Source organism: Micromys minutus (genome assembly GCF_963924665.1).
Source record: "Micromys minutus genome assembly, chromosome: 27".
Lineage (NCBI taxonomy): Eukaryota > Metazoa > Chordata > Mammalia > Rodentia > Muridae > Micromys > Micromys minutus.
This window is the reverse complement of record NC_137962.1, coordinates 21,891,081-21,916,321: the sequence shown is the minus strand read 5'-3', so window position 1 is coordinate 21,916,321 and position 25,241 is coordinate 21,891,081. Positions and strand designations below refer to the sequence as shown.

General features: G+C 48.3%; 1 protein-coding gene across 1 annotated transcript; it reads right to left on the bottom strand.

Annotated features, from left to right (window-relative positions):
* ARF3 (ARF GTPase 3) lies at window positions 1-23,712 on the bottom strand. The gene is made up of 5 exons (XM_080939139.1): window positions 23,575-23,712; window positions 4,640-4,872; window positions 3,510-3,620; window positions 3,208-3,332; window positions 1-2,698 (listed from the first exon to the last, which is right to left on the bottom strand). The coding sequence occupies exons 2-5, from the start codon at window positions 4,785-4,787 to the stop codon at window positions 2,537-2,539; spliced, it is 546 nt and encodes a 181-aa protein (XP_080795265.1). The 5' UTR covers window positions 4,788-4,872; window positions 23,575-23,712; the 3' UTR covers window positions 1-2,536.
* Between the last annotated feature and the right edge of the window lie 1,529 nt (window positions 23,713-25,241).

Below are 25,241 nucleotides of genomic sequence, written 5' to 3'. Positions count from 1 at the left end.
AAAGCTGCATAAAACAAGTTTAATTCCAACCAGGGTCACAGTCATTGCATTAGCCCACATTTCTGAGCAAGGATAAAGAAGGCAAGTTATTAAACATGTACAGTCTACATTCCAGAGAAAGCAAAAAGAAAAAACCCACTTCAGAACTGCAGATACCACTGTAACACCACCACAAATTTTGGAGGTGGAGGGAAGGGGGAGTCCCCAGAAAAAAAGGCAGAACAATATCAAAAATTAAACCAACTTGAGAAAAGCAAGAGAGGAAGTTCACAGAAATGGATCAAACACCAACCCTAAAGACTGATTAGGGAATGTAGAAAGCACTCCCACCTCCCCACAGAGCCAGAGATGGTACCAAGGTGTTACTGCCCCCTGCTGGACGTATCTGGAGCAGCATTCACCAAGGCAACAGTCAAGGCTACTTCAGCCTGCTCAGCCTCAGGCTGGTCCCAGGAGGTGGAGAAAAAGAAGATGCTGTAGTGAGGAGTGCAGGAGTGGAATGAAGTCTGCAATGGACTAAACTTATCTGGAACTAGCATCTAAGTAGGGAAGGTCAGAAAGCGTGGGAGAGAAAGAAGCAAAGTTCTCACCAATCTCAAAGCAAAGGTAGAGTAGAAAATCAGAAGACAAGACAAAACAAAACAAACAGGCAAAGTGGTGAGTCAACCGAGAAGGCAAATGCGCTCACAGCAGCAACGAGGGTGGGGGGGTGATAACAACTTGGAAACGGCAGAGAGAGTGAGGGCGACAGGGGGAGATTCAGGAACAGTGAAGAGCGCAGTGTCAGGAATGGAAGGAACTCATTTAAAATGAAACAGAACCCCTGGCACCCCCATGTAGACATACACACACACACACACACCAGGTCTTAGAGCACACATCCACACGGTGTCTGGGGTATCACAGCACTACCTGCATTGAGACACATCCTGGAACCTGGCATAGCTCAGCTAACAGTAGGCCGAGGAACCTATCTGCCTGCTATAGACAAAGGTGGCAGGAAACCTGGCACCGAGTGGAACTTAGAACAGCCCTCTGGGAAGGGTCCCTTCGTCATGCTGCAGAGCCCAGGGTCCTGACCTTAGCAGGGAGGTTATAGGCAACTGTTTTGGAGCTCAGGGCGCAGCCAGCACACACAGGAGCTCACAGAACAGCCACAGCTTCAGTGCAGTGACAAGTCAGGACCAGGGCAGAGCTTCTGGAACAAGTGCCTTCTACAGACCTGCAGTAGCAGCGGAACAAGCAGCAATTGATGGAGGGAGGCCCTGCAGATCTCGGCTCCAGCCCCAGCCACGCAGGGTCCTACAGCATCCACTTCAACCCACAGACCTATTCAGGGGCAGGGTGAGGACTGGAGAAAGCTGCCAGGAAGGAGGGGACAGGACAGTGAGAACAACAGAAACGCATCTTTCCTGGTCCTGAACTAGACAGAGAACTGGAGAACGGGGTGATACTGAGGTTGGCTATGTCACCCCCAATCCATGGCTTCCTTCTCATTACTCCACCTAGTCAGTCCTCATCAGGACAGCAGACCTACTAAAGAAAAAAAAAATCTCTGACAGACAGAAACACCCAGTCCCCAAGACCAAAAGGCATGAACAGGACTGCTCCATGCCATGCCTTCTCCTCCTGGGACGTCTAGGCCTTCCCCAGACCACTGTCCACCCCTCAACATGCAGGCCCCCAATACACCAGGTCCCACTAACCCACCTCCCTCTGGGTTCCCGAGGAGCAGATCTGAGGATGGTGGGAGAGGACCAATTGAACTTTCTAGAATGTTAAAGTGAGTGGGCTCCTTTCCTTCCTACTAATGAGGCAGAACAGAATGGCACCTCTTTAGGAACAGTGACCCAGAGATCAATGCCAGTTCATGTGCTCATAATGGTGGGGAAGGAAAGCTAAGACAGAGATGGCTGTACGAGCCCATCATGTATCCTAACATCCAGGAATGCCACCTGCAGAGAGGAAAGCAATGGGACCCACCCACATCCCCTTATCTCACCAACAAAGAAGGGCAGGTGACAGGTTCTAGTGCGCAGTGTCCTGAGCTGCGCTCCACTCCCTCCCCTGACCCACATATATATCTCTCTATACACGTATATACAGGCGCACACATGCACGCACACACAGGGAGGCCCGTGCAATGTCCATGTAGAATAGGAGAGGGTGTAGAAGGAAAGACAGGGAGCAAAGTGGCCAGGGACACAGGGAAGGGACTCAGATGCCAAATAGCAAACAGAGAGAACACCCCACTCTTCCTCCTGAAACCAAGGGGGACCCCACAAAACCATAAGAGCTTCATTCTGTTTTAAATCCAGTAAATTGGAATGATTCATCATCAGGACAGCAGTTGGGGGCTGACCGTGTCAGTGCACAAGGAAGGAAGAGGGAGGCACGGGAGGCAAGGCCTTGCTGGGCATGTGGACATGATACCCAGGACCTTGGCCACACTTTCAAGAGGAAGAAAGGGGGAAATTGGGGTGAGGAAAACAGGTATGTTTCAGGACTGGGTGGGGTAGTCAGGGCTGCCTGGCTCTCACTTCTTGTTTTTGAGCTGATTGGCCAGCCAGTCCAAGCCTTCGTATAGCCCGTCCCCGCTGGTAGCACAGGTGGCCTGAATGTACCAATTGCGGTGACGCAGAGAGTGCAGCCCCAGCTTGTCTGTGATTTCAGCAGCATTCATAGCATTCGGCAAATCCTGCAGTGCAAGGGAACACACACAGAGATACCTCAGGATCTTTGAAAGGCTTCTAGAGCACCCACGTGCCAAAGGCACACATATGGCCACCGCCTCATTTGTCTCAGGAAACCCAGATCAAGATCTGAAGGAATTGCTCCAGGCCCAGTGGTCCCAGATCTGCAGAGCCAGTGAACTAGATAGTGAAGAGGTAGGGTTATAAGTGTGTGTGATTCAAATGACCAAACAATCAAGTCTGATAGCAGGAGCAAGACCAGCTCTACTATACTACACATTAGCGCAGGGAAGGTAAAAATCCTAAACAGACGTATCCACATTAATTCCGAGGACTAAAATACAACTGGGCTGGGGAACAAGGGAAGGGGCACGAAGAAGCCAAGTGCTTCTATTTCTCACACTTCCAAATTGACAGTTGTGGTCCCAGGCCTTTCAATCGCGAGACCCAAGGCCCCACGACTCCTATAATCAGGATGCTCTCTCCCAGATGCAGGGAAAGGGAGAAAGCTCACCTGTTTGTTTGCAAACACAAGCAGCACAGCATCCCGGAGCTCATCCTCCGCCAGCATCCTCATCAGCTCTTCCCGGGCCTCATTCACCCGCTCCCGATCATTGCTGTCAACCACAAATATCAAGCCTGGAAAGCAGAGAGAGCATGGGACACACGGAGACGACAGATGTCTCCTGTCCTATCCCTCACCACACCCTCCACTTCTGGGAGCTCCATCAGGGCAAGGGCTGGCTACCCACGACTAAGAGAACAGCCACGCTCTGCACAGGCCCAGAAATGCCAACCCCAGCAACTTTGTCATACCTTGGGTGTTCTGGAAGTAGTGTCTCCAGAGGGGTCGAATCTTGTCCTGGCCACCTACATCCCATACTGTGAAGCTGATATTCTTATATTCCACTGTCTCCACATTAAACCCTTTGGGGGGAAAAAAAGTCAATGGCCACTGGCCTCGAACACCAGACCTACAAATAATGGCCTGATGAGCTTACTCCCATTTCTTCTCAGCTTTACATGTGACACCAACAGCAGAAAGCTTAAGGGACACAGGGACCTTGTAGTCCTTGACCTGGGTAGCCTAAAAGATCATCTAAAAGGGCTGGAGACAGTTCAGTGGTTAAGAGCACTCGTTTTCCCAAAGGTCAGGGTTCAAGTCGCAGTACCCACATAGTGGCTCACAACCATCCATAACTCCAGTTCTACAGGGTATGATGGCCTATCCTGACCTCCATGTTCACTTGACATGCATGCATATTGTTGTACACACACACACACACACACACACACACACACAGGCAAAACAAAAACAGGCATAAAAATAAGTGTATGTTTTATTATATAATATTATAAGCGAGCTCTGAGCAGCTCACAGCTATCTGGATAGTATGAGCCGCGGCTTTCCTGTTCACTCAGACTCTGGGCCTCCGTTCTAAAAAGAAAGGATTCTAGTCTGTCCCTTGATAACCAAAATATATCTAAGCTAAGATGTGGGGCCGAGAGGCAATGGAAAGCCTGAGACAGGGCTACAGTGCTGGATCCCCAAGCTCAGGATGATGACCCGCAGCCCCACGTTTGTAGCAAATATTCTCCCTTGAACAGGCAGGTCTTAACCAAGATTGCCACTGAAGATCTAAACCAAAGCAATTCCAGGCCTCTGGCAGGAACATCAAAGCCCTTCACCTGCTTTCCAAACAACACAGAGAACAAACCAACCCTAATGCCTGAGGGCAACTGTTGAGTGCCAGGCTGCGGAAGTTCCCGCATCAGGGAGGGCCAGGGCAGGTGGGCAAACGGCAGATCCAGCACCTGCCAAAGTTAAACAGACACTCTCTCTGAAGCCCACAAAATGTATGGACTTGCCTGGGGAGAACAGGCCAGGTGGGAGATCTTGGAGCAGCCCCCAGCCTTCCCTCAGCCCACAGTCACGCTTCCCTTACCAATGGTGGGAATGGTGGTGACAATCTCGCCAAGCTTCAGCTTGTACAGGATGGTGGTCTTCCCTGCAGCATCCAGGCCCACCATCAGGATGCGCATCTCCTTCTTCCCGATTAGGCTCTTCAGAAGGTTCCCAAAGATATTGCCCATGATTACAGTGGCGGCTTTAAGTCAATGGGGCCCAGGTAGGGGCAGTGGTAATCTGGTTTTAGCCTGGTCCCTGGAGGGCTTGATCCTAGACAAAGGAAACACAAACTCCTTACCATAACTGTTTGTAAGGACTTCACATTCACGGAATTTGCCAAAGTCATAGCTGGAGTTCATTCACTACTGGTTGAACACCAGAAGGGACCATGAATAAAGGCCCACTCAGACAAAGACTGAATTTTTGAGAGAAGAGGCAAAGCAGCAGGCATGTAGGACCCTTGCTATGTCAGTAATCTACTGCATAGAAAGGTCGCTTACTTCATCTTTGAAGATCTGCTGGAGATTTTTTAAGGCGTTTCCACTATAATGTTCCGTTACACTCCCCTGCCCCCCTCCCCAGCACTGCAAACCCATTTGCCTCCCTTCGCCAACCTTACAAGGCTCAGGCTCTGCTCTAGTAAAGATCCTTCCTCCATTTTGCTTCCACAGCAATGTAATTGAGGAAGTAAGAGCGAACAAGACTCCTAGGAGAAGCTGCTCACTCACTGAACCCTGAGCAGACATACAAAGCAAGCACTATGCGTCCTGAGGGTGGGGAGGCTTCGCTCTCTCTCCAGCTCACCCAAGGAGAGCTGTCCCATACGGTCACCTGCAAGGAAGTAATCATCTCGTCCCTGTCTTCCCTAACCCTTCCACCTGTTCTCAACAAAACCACCAAAGAGATTTTAAAGGCCAAACCAGACCCTTTGGCTCTTCTGTTCAAAACCTTTGGTTGCCTTTAGTAAAACCAAGAGACCTTGCAGCACTGTGTTCCTGGAACCTAAGCAATGCTTGGTGCAGATCAACAGTCAAATGGACTCTGAAGATCTCTGTCAACACCTCCGCCCCCAGCTCCAGCAAACTGAGTGTTCACAAATGGTTCACAGCGACATCCGATAATCCCTGCTGAATGGCTGAGGAGGGCTGAGAGCCACCATGAGGATGTAGGACACCACTGCTCCCAGCAGACAAAGCATATACTATGCATTCATTTCCTCTCAAGGGACAGGAGAGTCACAAAATGTATAGCAAGACAGATGTGCTACCTCACACCTACAAGCTCCTCAATCAGCAAGTGGGACCAGAAGAATCTGAAGTTCCAAGCCAGTTCCATAGCAAGAGCTCCTCTCATAAAAACCCTACCCAGGGGCTAGAGAGATGGCTCAGAGGTTAGAGCACTGACTGCTCTTCCAGAGGTCCTGAGTTCAATTCCCAGCAACCACATGGTGGCTCACAACCATCTGTAGTGGGATCGTCACATCCTCTTCTGGATATCTGAAGACAGCTACAGTGTACTCATATACATTAAATAAATAAATCTCTTTTAAAAAATAAATAAATAAAAATAAATAAAAACCCTACCCAAACAAACAAAAAAAATTAAAAAAAGTTTCAGTGCTTTTATATCTACTTATCTACTTTAGGTATGAGGATTTTGCTCGCTTATATTTCTGTACCATGAGTGTCCTGTGCTCACAGAAGGCATCAGATTCCACTGAAGGTGTGAATGTGGCTCAGTGGCTAAGACTTAGCACTGTCTGCTCTTTCAGAGATCAATCCTCAGGAACCACACAGTGGCTCACAACCATCTATAATGGGATCCAAGGCCCCCTTCTGTCATGCAAATAGACACAGACAGAGCACTCATATACATAACATGCATAAATAAATAAATCTTTTTAAAAACTGCGGATTGTGAGCTGCTATGTGAGTGCTGAGAACTGAACCCAGGCATTCCGCAAGAAAAAGAGCTCTTACCCAGAGTCACTTCTCCATCCACCTGAACATGTCTGAGCTAAGGTCCCAACTGCTCAGGCTGACCTCAATTCACTACGTAGCCAAGGATAAACTTGAACTTCTGATCTTCTTACCTCCATGTCCCAAGTGCTAGGATTACAGGTGTGCACTACACACTTGGCTTAGAAATGCACCTCTGAAAACATCATGCAATGGGGGTTCAGAGCACTCATGACAGCCAGCTCTCAGTGCCCTAGGATACGTGTCAGTGGGCAGCTTGTTCAGAGATCATATGCCAGCTGTTGGCACTCTCTGGAGTCTGGAAACCAGTGACACCTCCCACCCCCAATTCCAAAGGCAAAGGGACAGGTCAGGACAGAACACATCTAAAACCCAGGAAAGTGAGAGGGGGCAGCAGAGACTCCTAGTTACAAGGAAAATCAGAAGTCTGGTGGGTGTTTAGTCACTTTTTTTGAAAACTTCTTCAGGCTTGTTTTTGTTCTGTTTTGTTTCCCCTACTCCTCTGTAGCAGATTCCAGACTAGTGCACATAAGTCAGATCAACAGCCCCTGGGGAATGAAGTACTAGGCTGTCTAAAAATAGAAAGAACTGAGTGTAGCAGTTTCATCTTCAGACATCCTCAGACTCCCACTAAGGAGCCAGGTGTGGCTCTCCCAGATGAGCCCTATCTCTGACCAACACAGCTCACACCCCAGCAACTGGGCTGGGTTGGACTTTAGGACCAATGTCATCCATGTTGCCCACTCAACAGCCCTGCTGCCCTTCCAGCCTCAACTCACCCAGTCAGGTCTAAGGCTCTTGCATATTCCTAAGGAGAGGGCAGGAAGGGGTAGGAGGAGTGACAGGGACACTTGTCCAACTAAGATCAGGTGACCCCAACCTCAGAAACCTATGGTAGTTGGGTTTCTGGTACCATGGCCTCCACAATGAAAACCTTCTCCATGTTTCTTGAGATCAAACAGAGAGATATTTGTTGAAGAGCTGTTATTAGGCTCTGGCAGAGATCTTAAACTTACATCATACACTGCTCACCGTCTTCATGACCAAGCTAGCACTGATGACATGATCTCAGTGAGACCAGCAGCTAAAAGAGAAGATCAGCAGTCAATACCCCTTGCTCGGAACCCCTAAATAACGCTCTGCTTCCCTGCTTAACTGTCATGCTGAAGTTACAATCCAAAGCTGACCCTAACCTGACAACAGACACACAGCTCTAGTGGCGTCAGGAGAAAGAGAAGCTGGCTGCACATCTGCCCTGCCAAGTCCCTGAAAGATGTGAGCTTCCCGTGCAGCACACACTGCCCGTGACTTGCTTCCTTATTAACTGGCACACAGTCATCTCCCTGATTAAGACGTAATCCCCTCTGCCAGGTCTATAGCCTTTGTTACTTGGGCCTGTCTTCACTCCCATGACGAGATCACTGTGGACGATCCATCATGCATACTGACCTGAGCTTCAACCAGAGCTATCCCCAGTATCATTTCTTCTGTCCAGCAGGACTGATATCTATGGACTAATGTTAGTTGATCAATGTGCTGTAAAGCAGGGCATGGAATAAACACTTGAGACCTAGAGGCGAGATCAGAAGTCCAAGGCTACCCACAGCTGTCTATCAAGTCTGATGCCAGTTTGGGCTACAGGAGCTCTAGTCAATGAGGAGTGGGGGTGGGGAACTCATCAAGAATGAACATCGGACCAAAGCCACATGCACTACATCTCCATGTTCACTGCCTACTGTCACTGTCACCATATACCCAAAATAAAGGCTGGCGGGGGAGGGGGAAACATTAATGCAAATAAATCCAAGGTGATGGATTTATAGACAAGCCATAGACAAAAGCCACAAAGCTGTCTACTAAACCCGCTTCTCCAAAGCTAGCCCGAGCCTCTTTCTAAAGGCTCTGAAGACAGGAAGACCCAGAAGAGGAAGAAGCTGATTATGGCAAGGATGGAAACATACGTGGGGAAAACTGAGGTATCAAACAGACCAGGCATAGAGAAGGCGTAGAGAGCTGCGGTGCTACAGATGACAAGAGAGACATGTATTAAAAATCAGCGTTTTAGATTGTGTGTGCCTGTACTATGCGTGTGTACCATGGACATGCCTGGTGATGCCAGGAGAGGGCATCGGATCTCATGAAACTGGAGTTACTGACAGTTCTAAGTCACCATGAGAACCAAACCCCGGTCCTCTGCAAAAACAACACATGCTTTTTAAAATTATATGTAAGTACACTGTAGCTGTCTTCAGACACCAGAAAAAAGCATCAGATCCCATTACAGATGGTTGTGAGCCACCATGTGGTTGCTGGGAATTGAACTCGGGACCTCTGGAAGAACAGCTGAGCCATCTCTCCAGCCCAACACATGCTTTCAGCTACCACCTTTCTAGACCCGGGTGCACGTTCTTTGTAACTGTATCTCTAGTGACTATACAGTTTGAAATGCTACCTTTTATCGTTTTATAGAATATGGAATTGGTTTTACTTCTAAGTCATGTATTAGCACACAGAACATTTCTTGATGGGCCAGCACGACTCAGCCAGGAATGGCACTTGTCGCCTGGTTGCCTGAGTTAGATCCCCAGGACCCACAGCAAAGGAAACAACTCCTGAACACTGCTCTGACCACCTCACATGTGCAGCAGCATGAGGAGCCTACACACACACACACACACACACACACACACACACACACACACAGGTCAGAAGACACGAGGAGCTGCCTCTCCTCTTACCACGTGGATCCCAGGAATCAAGCTTAGGCCTCACACTTGGTGGAAAGCACCTTGACCTGCTGAGCTAGCTCAGTGACCCCTAAAAATTCATTTTATGTCATCCTCCTGTCCACCATCACTAGACTTAATTCTTTAAAGCCGGAGACCTGGTGGGCTGACTGTTTTTTACCTTCATATATGTCAGATCTGGATGGGGGAGTGGCAGCACAGTGATTTCTGACAGGAGCAATGGGGGAGGTGTGCAACTTCAGAATGACAGTTCTGCCCTCTGCACCTCAGGTCCTGAACAATCACACTGGTTTACAAATGTTTAGCCACATACTTAACAAGAAATGACAATCCTTACTGCAGACTTTCTCTCCTCAGAGTAACAAAGACTTCTTGGGTTCCTTTAGGAGGAAGAGACTATTTCATGTAACCTAAGCTCCTAAACTGCCCCCAAGTATCATCAGGGACGGCCTGTGGTCCTCCTGTCTCCACTCTTCCCCAGCGCTAAGCTTGTATACTCTTGTATTTCCACACCTAGGAAGTACTCTCTCAACTGACATCTAAACCCTATCCTTTCTTGACTTGTCCTTGGATTTTGATACTTCACAAGGAAGTTTAAAAATTCTGTACAGTCCTTGACTGTACCCCCTGAGATACAATGACTATTCATTCAATATCTTTATATATCTTTAATAAGCCTGGATACAATTTAGCTTGGGTAGGAGGGGCTGGCTAATCCTGGCCACTTTCCACACACAGCTGACCCCAGAACTAGCTCAGAACACCCTTACAGGACTAGAGCAAAGCGGATGCAATGTCTCCTTTTGTTAATATGCAAATGAAGCTGATGAAGACCTAATTAATACCCGGTAACTACTAAGTAGCTTCCTGGAGCAGCCTGGGTTTAGGACTCCCTTTTAGTATAATTAGGAGCTTGACTTAGCATTCCAAAGGAGATGCTAGTTTCTAACTCTATTCCTCTCTGCTTATTACAACAGCACAGTGCCCTTGTCACTAGAATAGTGGCAGCTTTAGCAGTTCCAGGAACACACCCCTGTCTACACAACAATAGTTATCTCTGTGGTTATAAGTCTTGGCCTTTTTAGGGCTGAGCAATTGCTCTAACCCTATGCAATTCCTTACATCAGAATGCATTCCTAGAAAACAGCAGCTGCAGCTAAGCTGGCTACATAGCTCACTTGGAAAAGTCTCTTCCTAGCATGCACAAAACTCCAGAGTTTGATCCCCAGGACTTCATAAAACCAATGATGATGAGCATTCCTCAGATGGATCAAAAACTCAGTCGCCCTCAGCTATGAGCTGACTTAGGGGTTAGCCTGGAACACTTGAGACCCCGTCTCAAAGAAAAGGAAAGAAGGAAGGAAAGAGGGAGGGATAGGGAGGGACAAACCCTGGACTGTTTCTTTTACTTTACAAGTTACTTTCCTTTACCACAATGGTACTCATGTGTTGACAGGGCAAATGGCCAGGACTCCATGGACTGGTAAAAACCAGGTTAGTAGTTAAAACAGAAAATGAGTCAAGATGAAAACAAGGTGTTGGAACATCTCTTAACACAGCATCTTAATACTCTATTTTACATTTAGAAATTTTTAATTTTCAGAGGTAAAAATTAAGAGCTTTGAAATTGGACTCAGGTCTTCTATAAAGCACAGCAGGAGTTCAGCCGAGCTCCTCTAAGGACCACATGCACTCCCACCCTCCATTCCCACCAAAGGCAGCGAGCTAGAGCTGGCTGTTCAGCCATCTTGGCTTTTGTGTTTGCCTCAACCTTCAAGGCACTATGATGGTCAACAGCCCAGTCATCCAGACACACTTCTCCCATCTGATTCAATGCTGGACCAAGCCTGTGTCCTGAATGCTTCAGAGGGGGAAGACCTTGGATCTGGCACAACCATCCTCTTCAGGGTCCAGAGGAAGGCAGAATAACCAACCTTTGCACCCTCATGGTGTTCCCAGGTCATTTTCAAATCAAGGACTCACTCTATCACTAATAGAAATTATTTGAAACACTGATGAGACCAATAGTTTAGGGCACAGTAAGTTTGCATTAGTCTCCTGGTCTAACCGCTGGCTAGTCATAGCTCTAATATACTTTTGGCTGCATTTGTTTGCTTGTTTGTTTTTGAGACAGGGTCTATGTGGTCCTGGACATCCTGGAGCTTACAATGTGGACTAGGCTTGCCTTCAGCTCACAGAGATCTTTGTAAGTGCTGGAAACACAGGAGTTTGTCACTACATCAAGCTGTTGCTGCTGTGTCCTCCACCTTCATCTTTTTTTTTTTTTCTCTTGGAGTCAGGATTTAACTATATAACCTTAGCTGGCCAGACAGAGACCTGCCTGCCTCTGCCTCCCAAGTACTAGGGCTGAAAGTATGTACCAACCATATCCAAAGACATCTGTAAGTTTTACCTTTTGTCTCAAGAACAATTAAGTTAGAACACAACTTGTTGGTATCTTAGTGAAGTGTAGAATTTTCAAAGCCAAGGCAGCACTTCTTTTGTCAGTCACCCCCAACTCATCGAAGGGTGACTCAAAAGGGGAGCTGGGACCAAGCACTCTGCTGCAGAGCCTCGCACACAGAAGGTGCTGGCTCAGTCCAGGACTGCATACACTGATGCAGTATCACACAACTGCAGTCTCAGCACTGTAAAGATGGAGGCAGAAATACTCCAGCTGCCTGTGAACCCCAGTTCCGGACCGTCCAATGCCCTCCTCTGACTTCCACAAATATTGCATACACATGGTACACTTACAAAGATGCAGGCAAAATGCACATATTCAAGGAAAATAAGAGTAGCAGCATTAGACAAGAGACTGGAGACACCAATGGCAGGGATTCACTGAGCACAGGAGGAGGATCTGAGTTCAAACCTAGCCTGGTCTAGACAGCAAGACAGACAGGGCCAAACGGAGAGACCCTGTCAGAGAAAAAAGTAGAACTCACGATGTCTAATGATGGACTCGAGAAGTCAAGGACGACTTGGAACTGGATGACAATTCTTCTGACAGAAATGATCAAGGAACACATATGGCAAGGATGAGAATGTCTGCTTTAAAACTTAATGCCAATTTCTTTTTTTAAAAAAACTCCTGGGCGTAGGCATGTGCATGTGAGTGACAGGGTAGTGGCCAGAAGAAGACATCAGATCCCCAGAGCTGGAGCTACAAGCTGTTGTAAGCTATCTGATTCTACTGCTTAAGTTGGGTCCTCTGCAAGCGCTATTTGTGCTTCTATTTAATGTACAAGAATATGAAGTCCAGGGCTGGAGAGATGCTCAGCGGTTAAGAGCACTGACTGCTCTTCCAGAGGTCCTGAGCTCAATTCTCAAGAACATATGGTGGCTCACAACCATCTGGGATCCAATGCCCTCTTCTGGTTTGTCTGACAGCCACAGTGTACTCAGATAAATAAAATAAATACATCTTTAAAAAAATTAAGTCCAATGGACAGAGGGGATCCGAGAACCTGGTAATCAATCACCTTTACAAACAGTAACTGAACCTTAAAAGGAGCAAGATACTCTCAGATGACAAAAATTACTGGCTCCCTCTACCACAGCCTTTCTTCCCTTTCTCCTAAGCAAATCCCATTTTGTTCAAAATTGGGGAGACACAGAAGTACACTTCAGTAGAGATCCTGAGCCTAGAGAATGAAACAACCCGGCAAAGATATGTGGGGTTAAGACATCCCATCAGTGCCAGGCTCACTAACGGTCAAGCAAAAACAAAACAGTCACCAGTGAGACTTGTAAAAGCTCCCTGGGAGCATCTTAGAATGGTTTCTTCAATCTTTAAGTAAGAACATTAGTGTTCCCTTGTCTAGCCTTCATTCGATTATACAAAGATGATGCTAACCCTGGGGCGGCAGCTCACACCTGTGATCTCAGCACTCCAGAGGCCAGGGCTGGAGGAATGCTGCGAGTGTACGAATAGCCCAAACCACAGAGACCCCGTCTCAAAGAAACAACAACCAAATCAGCACAGGGGATGGCCTGGTCACCGAAGCACTTGCCCTGAAAACACAGGACCCAAGTTAGAGCCCCAGAGCTCATCTAAAAGCAGCCAGCTATGGTGGTACACACTTGTAAACCCCATGGTCAAACAGACAGGAGAGATTCCCTGAGGCTCACTGTCCAGCCAGTCTACACAGAGACCCTGTCTCAAAAGACAGATGTCATTCTCAAGGATACCCACAGCTGTCCTTCAGTGTACACACACATACATATACATACGGAATGGTGAGCACGCACATGCCACTCCCATGCACAGAAGGATGAGGGTGGGGACAGAAAGATGGTTCAGCAGGTCAACACACTTGCCACTAAATATGACAACTTGAGTTCTGTCCCAAAGGTTGTCCTTGGCATGTGTGCTGTGCTATGGTGGTGGTCTTCCCCCACATACAAAAATAAATGTAATGTTCAGATTTTGAAAAAACTTTAGCTGGGACACCGGAACAACAGCTCAGAGCTGGGCACACAGTGAGGCCCAAATCAAAACAAAACCCCAACTCCTAGGAGTCAGAAAGAGGGCTCAGCAGTTAAGAGGATGTGTGGATCTTGCAGAGGACATGAGTTCAGTTCAGTATCCACACAGTAGCTCAAGTGCCTGAGATGCCCTCCTTCTGATCTTCATGGGCACTAGGCACACACGCTGCACACACACACACACACACACACACACACACACACACAGACACGGGCAAAGTACTTAAACACATAAAAACCTTTAAGACAAAATAGGAAGATTAAGCAAATCTCATCCTAATCAAAGAAACTAAAGAACACACATAAGAGCTCTATTGTGAGCTGGAGAGATGGCTCAGTGGTTAAGAACACTGACTGCTCTTCCAGAGGTTCTGTGAGATCAGATGTCCTCTTCTGGTGTGTCTGAAGACTACAGTGTATTCACATACATAATATAAATAATTCTTATTTAAAAAAAAAAAAAAAAAAAAAAAAAAAACCTCTGTTGCGAGGCTGAGTCACGAGTATCACAATGTAGGCCAGCCCAGGCTACACAGTGACAGGAGTACCACAATGTAGGCCAGCCCAGGCTACATAGTGACAGGAGAACCACAATGTAGGCCAGCCCAGGCTACACAGTGACAGGAGAACCACAATGTAGGCCAGCCCAGGCTACACAGTGACAGGAGAACCACAATGTAGGCCAGTCTCAGCTACATAGCCAGTCTCAACAGCCTCTTATCCAACAAATAATAAAAACAAACTAGATGGAGCAGAAAAATACCCTTTAAGGACAAGCCAGTGGGTTAAATGTGTATACTTTAAAAAAACACGCTTCTTTTTAAAAGTGACATGTCACTTACCATCCTGTTTTCAGGTTAGTCAGTGACATTAACACTTACACTGCTGTGCAACAGCTGCCATTACTCATCTCCAGACTTCCTCCGCTGCTGGGGATGTAGCACCTGCTTCCAACCGCAGCAGTGAAGGCAGCCGCCTCCTCCTCCTCCTCCTCCTCCTCCTCCTCCTCCTCTCCACGCAGATGCCATCCCTCTCTGCTGTGTGTGCACACATGTGGGACACGTGTGGAGGTCAGAGGACAATTTTTAACAACTGGTTCTTTTCCTCTGCCACATAGGTCCCAAGGATCAGACTCAGGTTGCCGGCCTGGTGACAAGTACCTTTATCTGAGAAGCAATCTCACTGTTCCCCTTCTATACTGATTAGTCTGTCAACTTGACACAACCTGTAATCATCCTTGAAGAGGGAAACTCCACTAATAGAGTGGCCCTGTAGGCAAGTCTGAGACGGTCTTGACTGATGAATTATGTAAGGGGTGCTAGCCCACTGCAGACAGTGTCACCTCTGTGCAGGTGGTCCTGGGATATATCAGAAAGCAGGTTGAGCAAGCCATGGGAGCAGGCTAGTAACAACACTCCACCATGGTCTCTGTATTAGCTCCTGCCTCAAATTCCCTTCATGATAAAACTACAAGCTGTGAGGCAAAACAAACCTTTTTTCTCTAGGCTGCTTCGTCAAAGTCTTGGTCCCAGGAACATAAACTGCTCCCCTTATCCTCCCCATCCTGTGTTTATTGCTGTACTGTTCTGCGTGTGCAAGAGCCACATCTGCATTTTGATACCTGGCTTATTTCAGTCACATCTCTTGCTACTTCAATAATTCAAGAATATCCACTGCTATATATCAAGTTCAAGGTTCCCTAGGCTAAATGAAATTCTCTCTCTGGAAAACAGATAAACCCCAGAATTCAGGAGACAAGCCAAGGCAACAGGAAGCCAGCCTAGTCCACGTTCTAGCCAGCCAGGGCTACAAAGTGAGACCCTGTCTCAAAATAAATAAATGAATAAATAAAACAAAAACTTGGAGCCAGAGAGATGGCTCCATAAGTCACTGTGCTGCTTTAATTCAGCTGGTGACAGTGGCACCTGCCTTATCTTATGTTTGATGTGATGTGCGTGTATGAGTGTCCACCATGAGGGGGTCTGGTGCCTGCAAAGGACAGAAGAGGAAGTTGGACCCCCCGGAACTGAAGGTACAGAGTTGAGAGTTGTTATGTGGGTGCTTGGAACTGAATCTGCATCCTCTTAACATAACGCAAAGCCATCTCACCAACCCCTGCTCTGTTTTCTATTTCTTAAAATCTAAACAGCTTACGACTATTCTGTGGTTACCTCCAGCTGTGGAGAGACTAAACTCTATGCTTTCCTCACTACAAAAAAATAAAGTTAAATAAAATCACTGAGCACAGTGCCTTGGACCCCTCAGCTGTCCAGTATCTGATCTACCTTGAGGCCCACAGCACAGGGTGAGCCCAAGCCCGACACTGACACCGTCTGGAAGGCTAAGAGACAGGGGATGTATTAACTGATTCCTGGTGACATCCTGCTCTCCTCATAGACTGGTGCCCAGCAGCTGTTGGGAGTAGATGCTGAAACCCACAAGCAAACATGAGGCAGAGCTCCGGGAACCCTGAAGGGGGTGAGGGTGAAGATTGTAGGAGCCAGAGGGGTCCAGACACTGAGACAAGGCCCACAGAATAAACCAAACAGGGTTCATGGGGCTCACAGAGACTGAAGCGATAATCAGGGAGGCTGCCTGGGTGAGATATGCACACAGCTAAAACACCATATACTACATTTTCTTCTGTTTAAAGAGCCTAAAGAAGCAAAAAAGTAGTTTAATCAAACTTGCCTGTTTTGCTTTCCAGAGGTAAAGCTTCCCAAAGTGTCTCTGATGCATTCCACATCATCTGGAGACACTGACCACAAAGCCCATGGGTGCCTAGGCAGGACTTTCCGTGACTAGAACCTGTACACCCATGAGCTCAGGTTTCTAACTGCTGTTCTAGACTGATTTTCTGTGTATGCCGTATACAGCCCTTCGTCTGCGTAGGCTGCCATATGCTTCGTGTCCTTGAACAAAGCACTAGGACTGACCTGGAGTTAGTGACCGACACCCTTTCTGCAAATGGCTCCACTGAGGATGACAGGTCAAGGGTCAAAGCAGAAAATTATCCACCTGCGGCCCCCAGTCCCCTCTCCTGAATCTGACAAACTAGAAAGTGGTTTCCACATTCTCAGACTCTAGTATTCCTGAGGACTGAGAGCCTGCCGAGACAGAGATGGTGTACCCCTGTAATCACAGCACACAGGAGGCAGAACCAGGCCACTGTGGTCTACATAACAAATTTAGGACAGTCTAGAATGCATACAATCGTCTCTCACAAAGGGTGGCGATGGCTCAGGCAAAAGCGCTTACTACCAAGTCCAATACCAAGGACTCACAAGGTGAAAGGAGAAAAAGGATAATTTGTCAACACATACATGCACGAGCCATGCACACCCACATACAGTAACTTGTTTTTAAGTGAAAGCAGTACGAGTGGAGCTGAGAGCCGGCTGGCTGATTAAGAGCACCGCTGCCCTTGCAGAGGCCCAGGTTAGGTTCTCCGCAAACGTGTAGCTCACAGCCATCCATAACTCCAGTCCCAGGGGATGTGACACTTTTGTCCAACCTTCACAAATACCAGGCACACACATGGTGCATACACACACACACACACACACACACACACACACACACACACACACACGGAAGCAAAACATGCACATAAAAATAAATCTTTGTTTTTCAAGACAGGGTTTCTTTCTCTGTGTAGCCCTGGCTGCCCTGGAACTTGCTCTGTAGACCAGGCTGGCCTCAAACGTAGAGACTTACCTGCCTCTGCCTCCTGAGTGCTGGGATTAAATGGGCCACCACCACCTGGCAAATCTTTTAAAAAAGTAAATAAATAAATAAGAAAAGGTCCAATTACACTTGAAGAGGAAAGAAGCAGAAGCAGCCACCCGGGAAGACGAGACTACATTTCAAAAGTTCTCAGTATGTTTCCCACTCCTCCCAACGCCATACCAGCCCCATTTCCTCAATAAGACATTTATATTAAAGCTTACGGTTTTATTTAAGGGGAAGTCTAAATGCTTTACTCAAAAGGGAAAATTACAGGACTGGGACCGTGGCTTGGCTGGTGGCGCACTCGGCTGGCTGCACAAGGCCGAGGGTTCAATCCCCAGCACTGACAAACCGGGGGTACACATGCCTGCAACCCCAACACTGCAGAGGTAGAGGCAGAAGGACCATTAGTTCAAAGACATCTTCAACTACATGGCTAGTCTGAGGCTAGCCTAGGCCACTAAAGAGCCTATCACACCCACAACATTTTTTCAATAGAAAGCAAATGTTCTCTTGCATCCTTAACTCATTTTAAACTTAAATATTCATAATTGATGCTCACACATAATGTAATAAGAGGGTGTGTCTGCTGGGCTCTTATCAGCAATGAGAGATCGAAAGGCACCGAGAGACCTGTCACACTCTTGTGACCCTTCTTGATCCCTCAAGTCTTAAACCATTTTTTTCTAATGGACACTTTCTAGAAATCTACAAGGAAACTCCAGAACATTCACACAAAAGATTCTACCTTGGACAATGCTTTCCCAAACTAGAATATGAACCCTTCACTGAAAAGGAAACCACACAGATGTCTGTCGCTGTTGGTGAGGGAGGCAGAGGTGGGAGGGAGTGCCGGAGAGGTTGCAGATGACTCCATGGTTGAACACAGGCTGCTCTTCCAGGTTCAGATCCCAGCACAGACACAGCAGCTTCCAGAAATCTGTGGCTTCTGATCCAGGGGATCAGACAGCTCTTCTGACTCCACCAGCCCCTACATGTGCAGTGCACAAGCACATGTGCAGCCAAACACCGAGACACAGGAAAGATTGATTTACTGATCCATCCACCCACCCAGCCGTCTATGGGGGTCTCATTGTGTAGCCCTGGCTGGCCTGGAACAAATTCTGTAGACCAGGCTGGTCTTGAACCCAGAGATCTGCCTCTGCCTCCCTAGCCCTGGCATTAGAGGTGGACATCACCAGTCCTGGAAAGTGGGGAGTGTACATGCGAGGGCAGGATACAGGGAAAGCCAGAAGAGACTGAGCCTTGGGTCACCTGGAGCTCAAGTTAAGAGACAGAAAATGCCCAATATGGCTGCCAGCTAGAACCAGCTACTGAACCACATCTCTAGTTTATTTACACTTTAATTTCATGTAGACGTGGTATATGTAGGCAGGGGTACACCACGTCACAAGTGGAGGTTAAAGAACAACTTTTGAGTATTGGTTCTCTTTCCACCATATGGGTCCCAGGACTTAAACTCAGGTCTTCAGGCAAGGCTTCAGGTTCCCTTACCTAAACCAAGCCAGTGGTTTGCAACCTTCCTAACACTGTGACCCTCTAATACAGTTCAGCATGTTGTGCTGACCCCCAGCCATAAAATTATTACGTTGCTACTTCATAACTCTAACTTTGCAACTGTCATAAATTGAAAATATCTGGTATTTCCTATGGTTTTAGGTGACCCACAGGTTGAGAACCACTGTGTTAAGCTCAAAGCCTCACTGCCCCCTGAAGCCTGTTTCCTTCGGCTGGTTGGCGTTTAAGGCTAGGGTTTCAGTGCCAAGAAATGACTCAGCTGTTCAGAGCACTGGCTGCTCTTTCAGAGGACCTGAGTTCAATTTCCAACACCAACATGGCAGCTCACAACTGTAACTCCAGTTCTAGAGGTTCTGCCGCCTTCACTCACATATATGCAAGCAAAACACCAATGCACATAAAATAAAGATGATTTGGGGCTGGAGACATGGCTCAGCTGTTAGGAGCACTGACTGCTCTTCCAGAGGTCCTGAGTTCAATTCCCAGCAACCACATGGTGGCTCACAACCATCTGTAATGGGATCTGGTGCCCTCTTCTGACATGCAGGCAGAACGGCATAGATAAACAGATAAAATTTTTAAAACTTATTTAAAAATCAAGTAAGTAAGATAAAGCTAAGAACTCAGTATGTAACTCAGACTGGCCTCAAGCCCCAGCTCGAGGTCCATCCCACTGCCTCTCAAGTGCTGGGACTAAAGGTATCACCAAATCCAAGGAAGCCCTCACTTTTCTGGAAGTCTTTCCAAAAGTTTTCCTTTTATTATGGAAATGTTTCATTAGCTCTCCACCCCATTCACCACAGATCTCACAATGGAGAAGGCTCAATAGAAAAGTTAGCATAATCTCAAGACTTTAACACAATATATGTGAGACAGACACAGAGCTTAACATTTTAAAAGGACAGAACTGAAAAGTTAGCTGGGAGAGACCCTGAATTCCCAGCAAACACAACATCTAAACGCTACCAGGATGTTCAGTCACCACCTCCAAGTCACCTTTCACTCTTCAGACTTGTTTTGTTACACAGCGTCTCATCTATCCCAGGCTGGCCTTACTCAATGTGTGGCTGGAAATGACTGTACCTTTTTATTAAAGAATTCTCATTCATTTATGGCTTCTGGTGTTTTGCTTGCATAGATACCTGAGCCCCCGCTTTGTGCCCGCTGACTGCAGAGGCCACGTGAATGCTGGACATCAAGTCCAGATCCTCTAGAAGAACAGTCTATACTGTTAACACTGAGCCATCTTCCCATCCGCAACCTTTAGCTTCCGATCCTCCTACCTCTGATCTCCCGAGGGTAGCGGCACCATACAGAACACCAGGGTTATACTTACCAAGGAAGCATGCTGCCAACTAAGCCACACCCACCCCTATTCTTACAAAATTTATTTACTTAATGTGCATCCATGTTTTGTCTTCAAGTGTATTATGTGCCTGCCTGGTGCCCGCTAAGCTAGAAGACACCAGGTCCCTGGAACTGAATTAAAGACGATTTTGAGTCTTTTGGTGGAGGCTGAAGAAGCAAACGGGGAGCCTTCTGCAAGAGGCTCTGTAACTGATGGTCTCTTCAGTCCCATCCTTTTTTTTTTAATTATGTGTGTGTGTGTGTGTGTGTGTGTGCGCGCGCGCGTGTAGTACCCCAAGAGGCCAAGAGAGGTTTTGTTGATCTCCTGGAGCTGAAGTTCCAGGTGTTGTAAGCTCCAGAAGTGGGTGCTGGGAACTGAACTAAAGTCCTCTGAACAAGAACCAGCCAAGCTTTAGCCACTGAGCCAAGCAGGGAAAGGAGACGGTTTGTTATTCAAACAAGGTCTCATGCAGCATTTGCTGGCCTCGACCTTCCAAGTACTAGGGTACACGCTATCCCACTTGTCACTCACAGCTGTGGAGTGGCTTTCTTTTCCCATCTTTTTATTCTGGAGGCCATAGAGTAACTCTGAAAGAATCAGCTCTCTGCTTCTACTATGTGGGCTTGGGCAGGAGCATGAAATCAAACTCAGGTCTTCAAGCTTGCTGGACGGAGCTTTTACCCACTGAACCATCCAGGCAGCCCAACCTTTCTAAGGATCACCATGAGCACTTACATCCAAGAGGATGTTCTGGACCCCTGCCTTGCTCCAGCGTCACCTCTTACAAAGAGCCCTGTGTGCTGGTGTCACGCTGCATGACGGCAGGCTGCTAACTGCAGTTAACATGGTGTGTGCCCTGTGCAGTACTCAGTACTCTACATTATCACTTAACTCTCCCAACAGCCTGGTAGGTGGCTACTTCTCTGCCCTCCTTCTACACAAGGAAAAAGGAAACTCAAGTGCAGACAAGTTATTTATCAAATGCACAAAATAGGACAGCATGGGCAGGAGGTGAGCCCACCCCCACCCCATCTTGTCTGCTCCTACAAGCCAGCTTCAATTACTGTGGCATACAGCCTCTAAAAGCACCAAACACATTGGTGCGCTATGACTCACAGGCCTCTTGGTATCTACTTCAAAGTTATGTGAGGAAGCAGATTTCAGTTTGTCAGCTATAGCCTCAGCCTTAACAACCCTGGTTTTAAAGAAGTCTCTCCTTCTAATCAATAGAGAATGTCTGTCCTTGAGACCCATTTCCCCTCATTGTAGGTGCTGAAAGGGTTTAGATGAACACATACTTAAAAGGCTTAAGAACACTTCTGCCAAGACTTCTCAATTGTTCCACTATCTCTAATGTGTCAGGGTTTTGTTTATTTTGTTTTGTTTGAGACAGTTTTGCTGTGTAACCCAGGGTGGGCTAACTCTACCTGCCGTCTGCATCTTCCTACCACTGAGATTACAGGCCTGTCACACACCTGGTCCTCCTTACCACTTCCTTAAGCAGTAGCTAGAAACCCTGCACAGCTTTAACATTGCTATCCCGTGTTCTTCTTATAAAAGCAAGATCCTTAAGTTCAAACCCAGCCTGCCTCAAGAAAGGAAGTAAGGGTCTGTTTTGGATCCCAGGCCAACCTCAGCACAAGAGACAGAGGTACCACGTTGAGGCCAGCAAGGGGGCTGCACAGAGAGACCTTGTCTCAAACAAAGAAGTAAGGGAGTGGGGAAAGGAAGTCGAGATAAAGAGGAAATTGTGCAGGGTAACTATGTGACACCTGGGAGCCTTTTCCAGCTGCCTCCAAGGTCAGTGACTCCTATGAAAACCTAAACCTAAATGGATCCGACCTTTCTTAAAACAGCCTTTAACAATGTACTCCAGCGCTGGTCCAATATGCCAAAGACTAACCCATTGGCCACCGCAGCCCACAAGTGGAGATACTACCCCCAAACAAAATGGCAGCAAAGACAGCCCCCATCTACCTGACTGAGGACAGAGACTAGATTCTATCCTGTTGCAATGACTCAAGCAATCAGACTCCTGCAGATCTCCCAATAAAACTTTCATGCCATGGACCCAAGGGTGACCCAGTCCAACAGTGGCAGAGACAGGTTTTACATTACCCAGTCTCCCTCACTCTAATGATCTCACTATTTTCTTCTTAGTCCTGACCACGTACTCCTCCACCACATTCTTCCTGGCCCAGAGACCGGCAGTAGTATAGCCCCCAAAAAGAACCAAGTCTCTCCAAAAGAGAGTTACGACGTAACTGAACGACCCTGAGTTTTTAACAGGGAACTAACTTTACCTCCCCACCTCCCCCTCCTTCTTTCAAAGGACTGGCGTAAGCAATGGCTTCATTTTCTGTTCCGGGAATCCTGGTACTTCCTAGAGAAAGAAAGCGGATTGGAAGACACAAACTCAGGGCCAGTGACAAGATGCTCCTTCCTTCGGTGAGACCGCCCCCGCTACGCCTGGGGGAGGAAGGCCCCACCTCTCTCCTCCAAGCTAGATCAGGTCCCCCTCCCCCTTCTCCAGCATCCTCTCCACCCTCTCCCCACCTGCTGCCCTCTTCCCAACCTGTCCTTCCCAACACCCCAGAGCAGAGCGCAACCTCCGTGAGAACCGTGCGCAGCCGAGCCCCACCAGGAGGCCCCTGATGCTAAGCCCCGGCCCCCATGCCTCGAGATGGGTGAAGGAGAATAACCACGGCAAGGCTTTTCTTTGGTTCCCCCCACAGCTCAGGCGGGGGAGGGAGAGAGAAAAGGCAACATTCCTCACAGCCCTTAAACACAAGGAAAAAAAAAAAGATCCAAACAGCCACACCGCCCCCGCGTCACCTCCCACTGGTCAGCTTGCCTCCCCCCCCCTCATCACCAACCCTCCAAAGCTCACCTCTGCAGCCCAGGTCGCCCCCTCGGGCGAGGCGGAGGACAAATCCGTGTGCGCCCCCCCGCCCCCACCCCAGTTCGGCATCCTTCAGCTGCGGGGGCAGGAGTGGGGCGGGGGTCCCCAGCTCTGCGAGGATCGCCCCCCAGCACCTCGTCAGGCCGTGCGAGGCGGACCGCGGCGGGGGGCATCGGGCTCCCACCCAGACCCAGCCTCTTCCCTGCCCGGACCCGCCTTCCCTCTCCATCTCCGAACCTGTTCCTGCTCCCTGCGCCGCGGCTGCCACCGCCGCCTCCGCAGGATCCGCCTGGCTCTCCGGCCGCTGCCTCCCGCTCCGCAAGCCGACCACGGCGAAGCTGGTCCGCTGGCCCCGCTCCCCGGCTCCCTCCTGCCCTCCCTCCACCTAGCACCGGAAGCCGCGACGGCGACAGGAGCTGTGCGGCGAACACCCACCCCCAAGCCCGGGATACTTCCCACCTCCACGATCACGAGAGACGTGCGCGCTAGCGAGCGGTAGTTCTCGCGAGATCCATCACCATGGCAGCGGCTGCAGCAAAAGCAGCCGGGGCTGAGGCTGAGTCTAGGCGGGGGCCTGTGTGGGGGCTGGAGGATCGGAAGGCACGGTGTGGAGAGGAGGCTGTGGGCACTGAGGTGAGGCTCCCGGGCGAGCCCCAGGGCCTTGCCACATTCTGGCTGAGCTGGCCACAGGGCTCGGGCCAGGGAGTCTCTGGGGTTTCTTAGGTAGAGCCTAACTGGAGTATGGATAGTGAAAACGTTTGCTGCAACCTGCCCTAGTTCATCTTATTCCTAATAAACAGCGCTTCGCATGCACCCCTTCTGCTAACCCGCTCAACTCCCCTAATTCCTAAAGATACTTTCTCCGAGATCCTTTCTCGTAAAAGAAGAGGAGAGAGAACGATGCATTCGATATCGAGGAAACATCTGGATGAGGGTCTTCTAGGAGGTTGAACTTGAAAGAGAGGGGGCAGAAAGAGAGCTCTCATGAAGTCATGAAGTCTCTCCAGATGAGTCTGGATTTTAGTATCCCAAGGAAAGAAGCACCCAGGTCCCCGCCTTCCTTCCCTGACACTTGTCTTTGGACACGATGGGGACACTGCCTGAGACTAGCCACAAGCTATGTTAGAATCTGCACCGCGTTTTTTAAGTGCATCAAGCCTAAGAGTTTGGTGCAACATTATAACTCTTCTCTCCTTCCAGAACATAGGCTGGAAAGTGGCCGCTCAGTGTCTGTCCCTTGTTGCATCCATCCCTTGGTTTTATACCTTTAGAGCAGTTTGTCTTCCCTCTTGCTTACTTCAAGTAACACGACTGGCTGGGCGGTGGTGGCACAGGCTTTTAATCCCAGCACCTGAGACTGGGGAGGCAGAGGCAGGTGGATCTCTGTGAGTTAAAGGCCAGCCTGATTTACAGAGCAGCTACAGGACAGCCAGGGAAACAGGTGAGAGAGGAGATGGACAACAAGGGGCTTGTTGATAACGAAGAGAATTATATTTGTCCCCATGCAGGACTCACTGCTGTTGAGAGCCCTTGTTAAGCTCTGGGCGCGCTTGTATGAGAGATTGTGGGTGGACCTGTGCCCCTAGAAAGTGTGGAGGTTAGAGGGGACACCTTTCAGGAGTTGGTTCTTGACTTCTCCCTTGTTAGAGCAGGATCTCCCCTTTCTGCTGCTGTAGTGCACACTCCTGGCCAGCCCTGTGCAAAGCTCCTGACCTCATCCCCATCTTGCTTTACGAATGCTTTCCTAACACCACAGGCATCCAGCTTTTTAGAAAAGATTTGCCATTATGGTTGTGTTTGAGACAGGGGTTCACTATGTAGCCCCACCTGGCCTGGAACTCTATTTATTTATTTATTTATTTTAGATTTTATTTTTTATTTATATGTGTACACTACACTGTAGC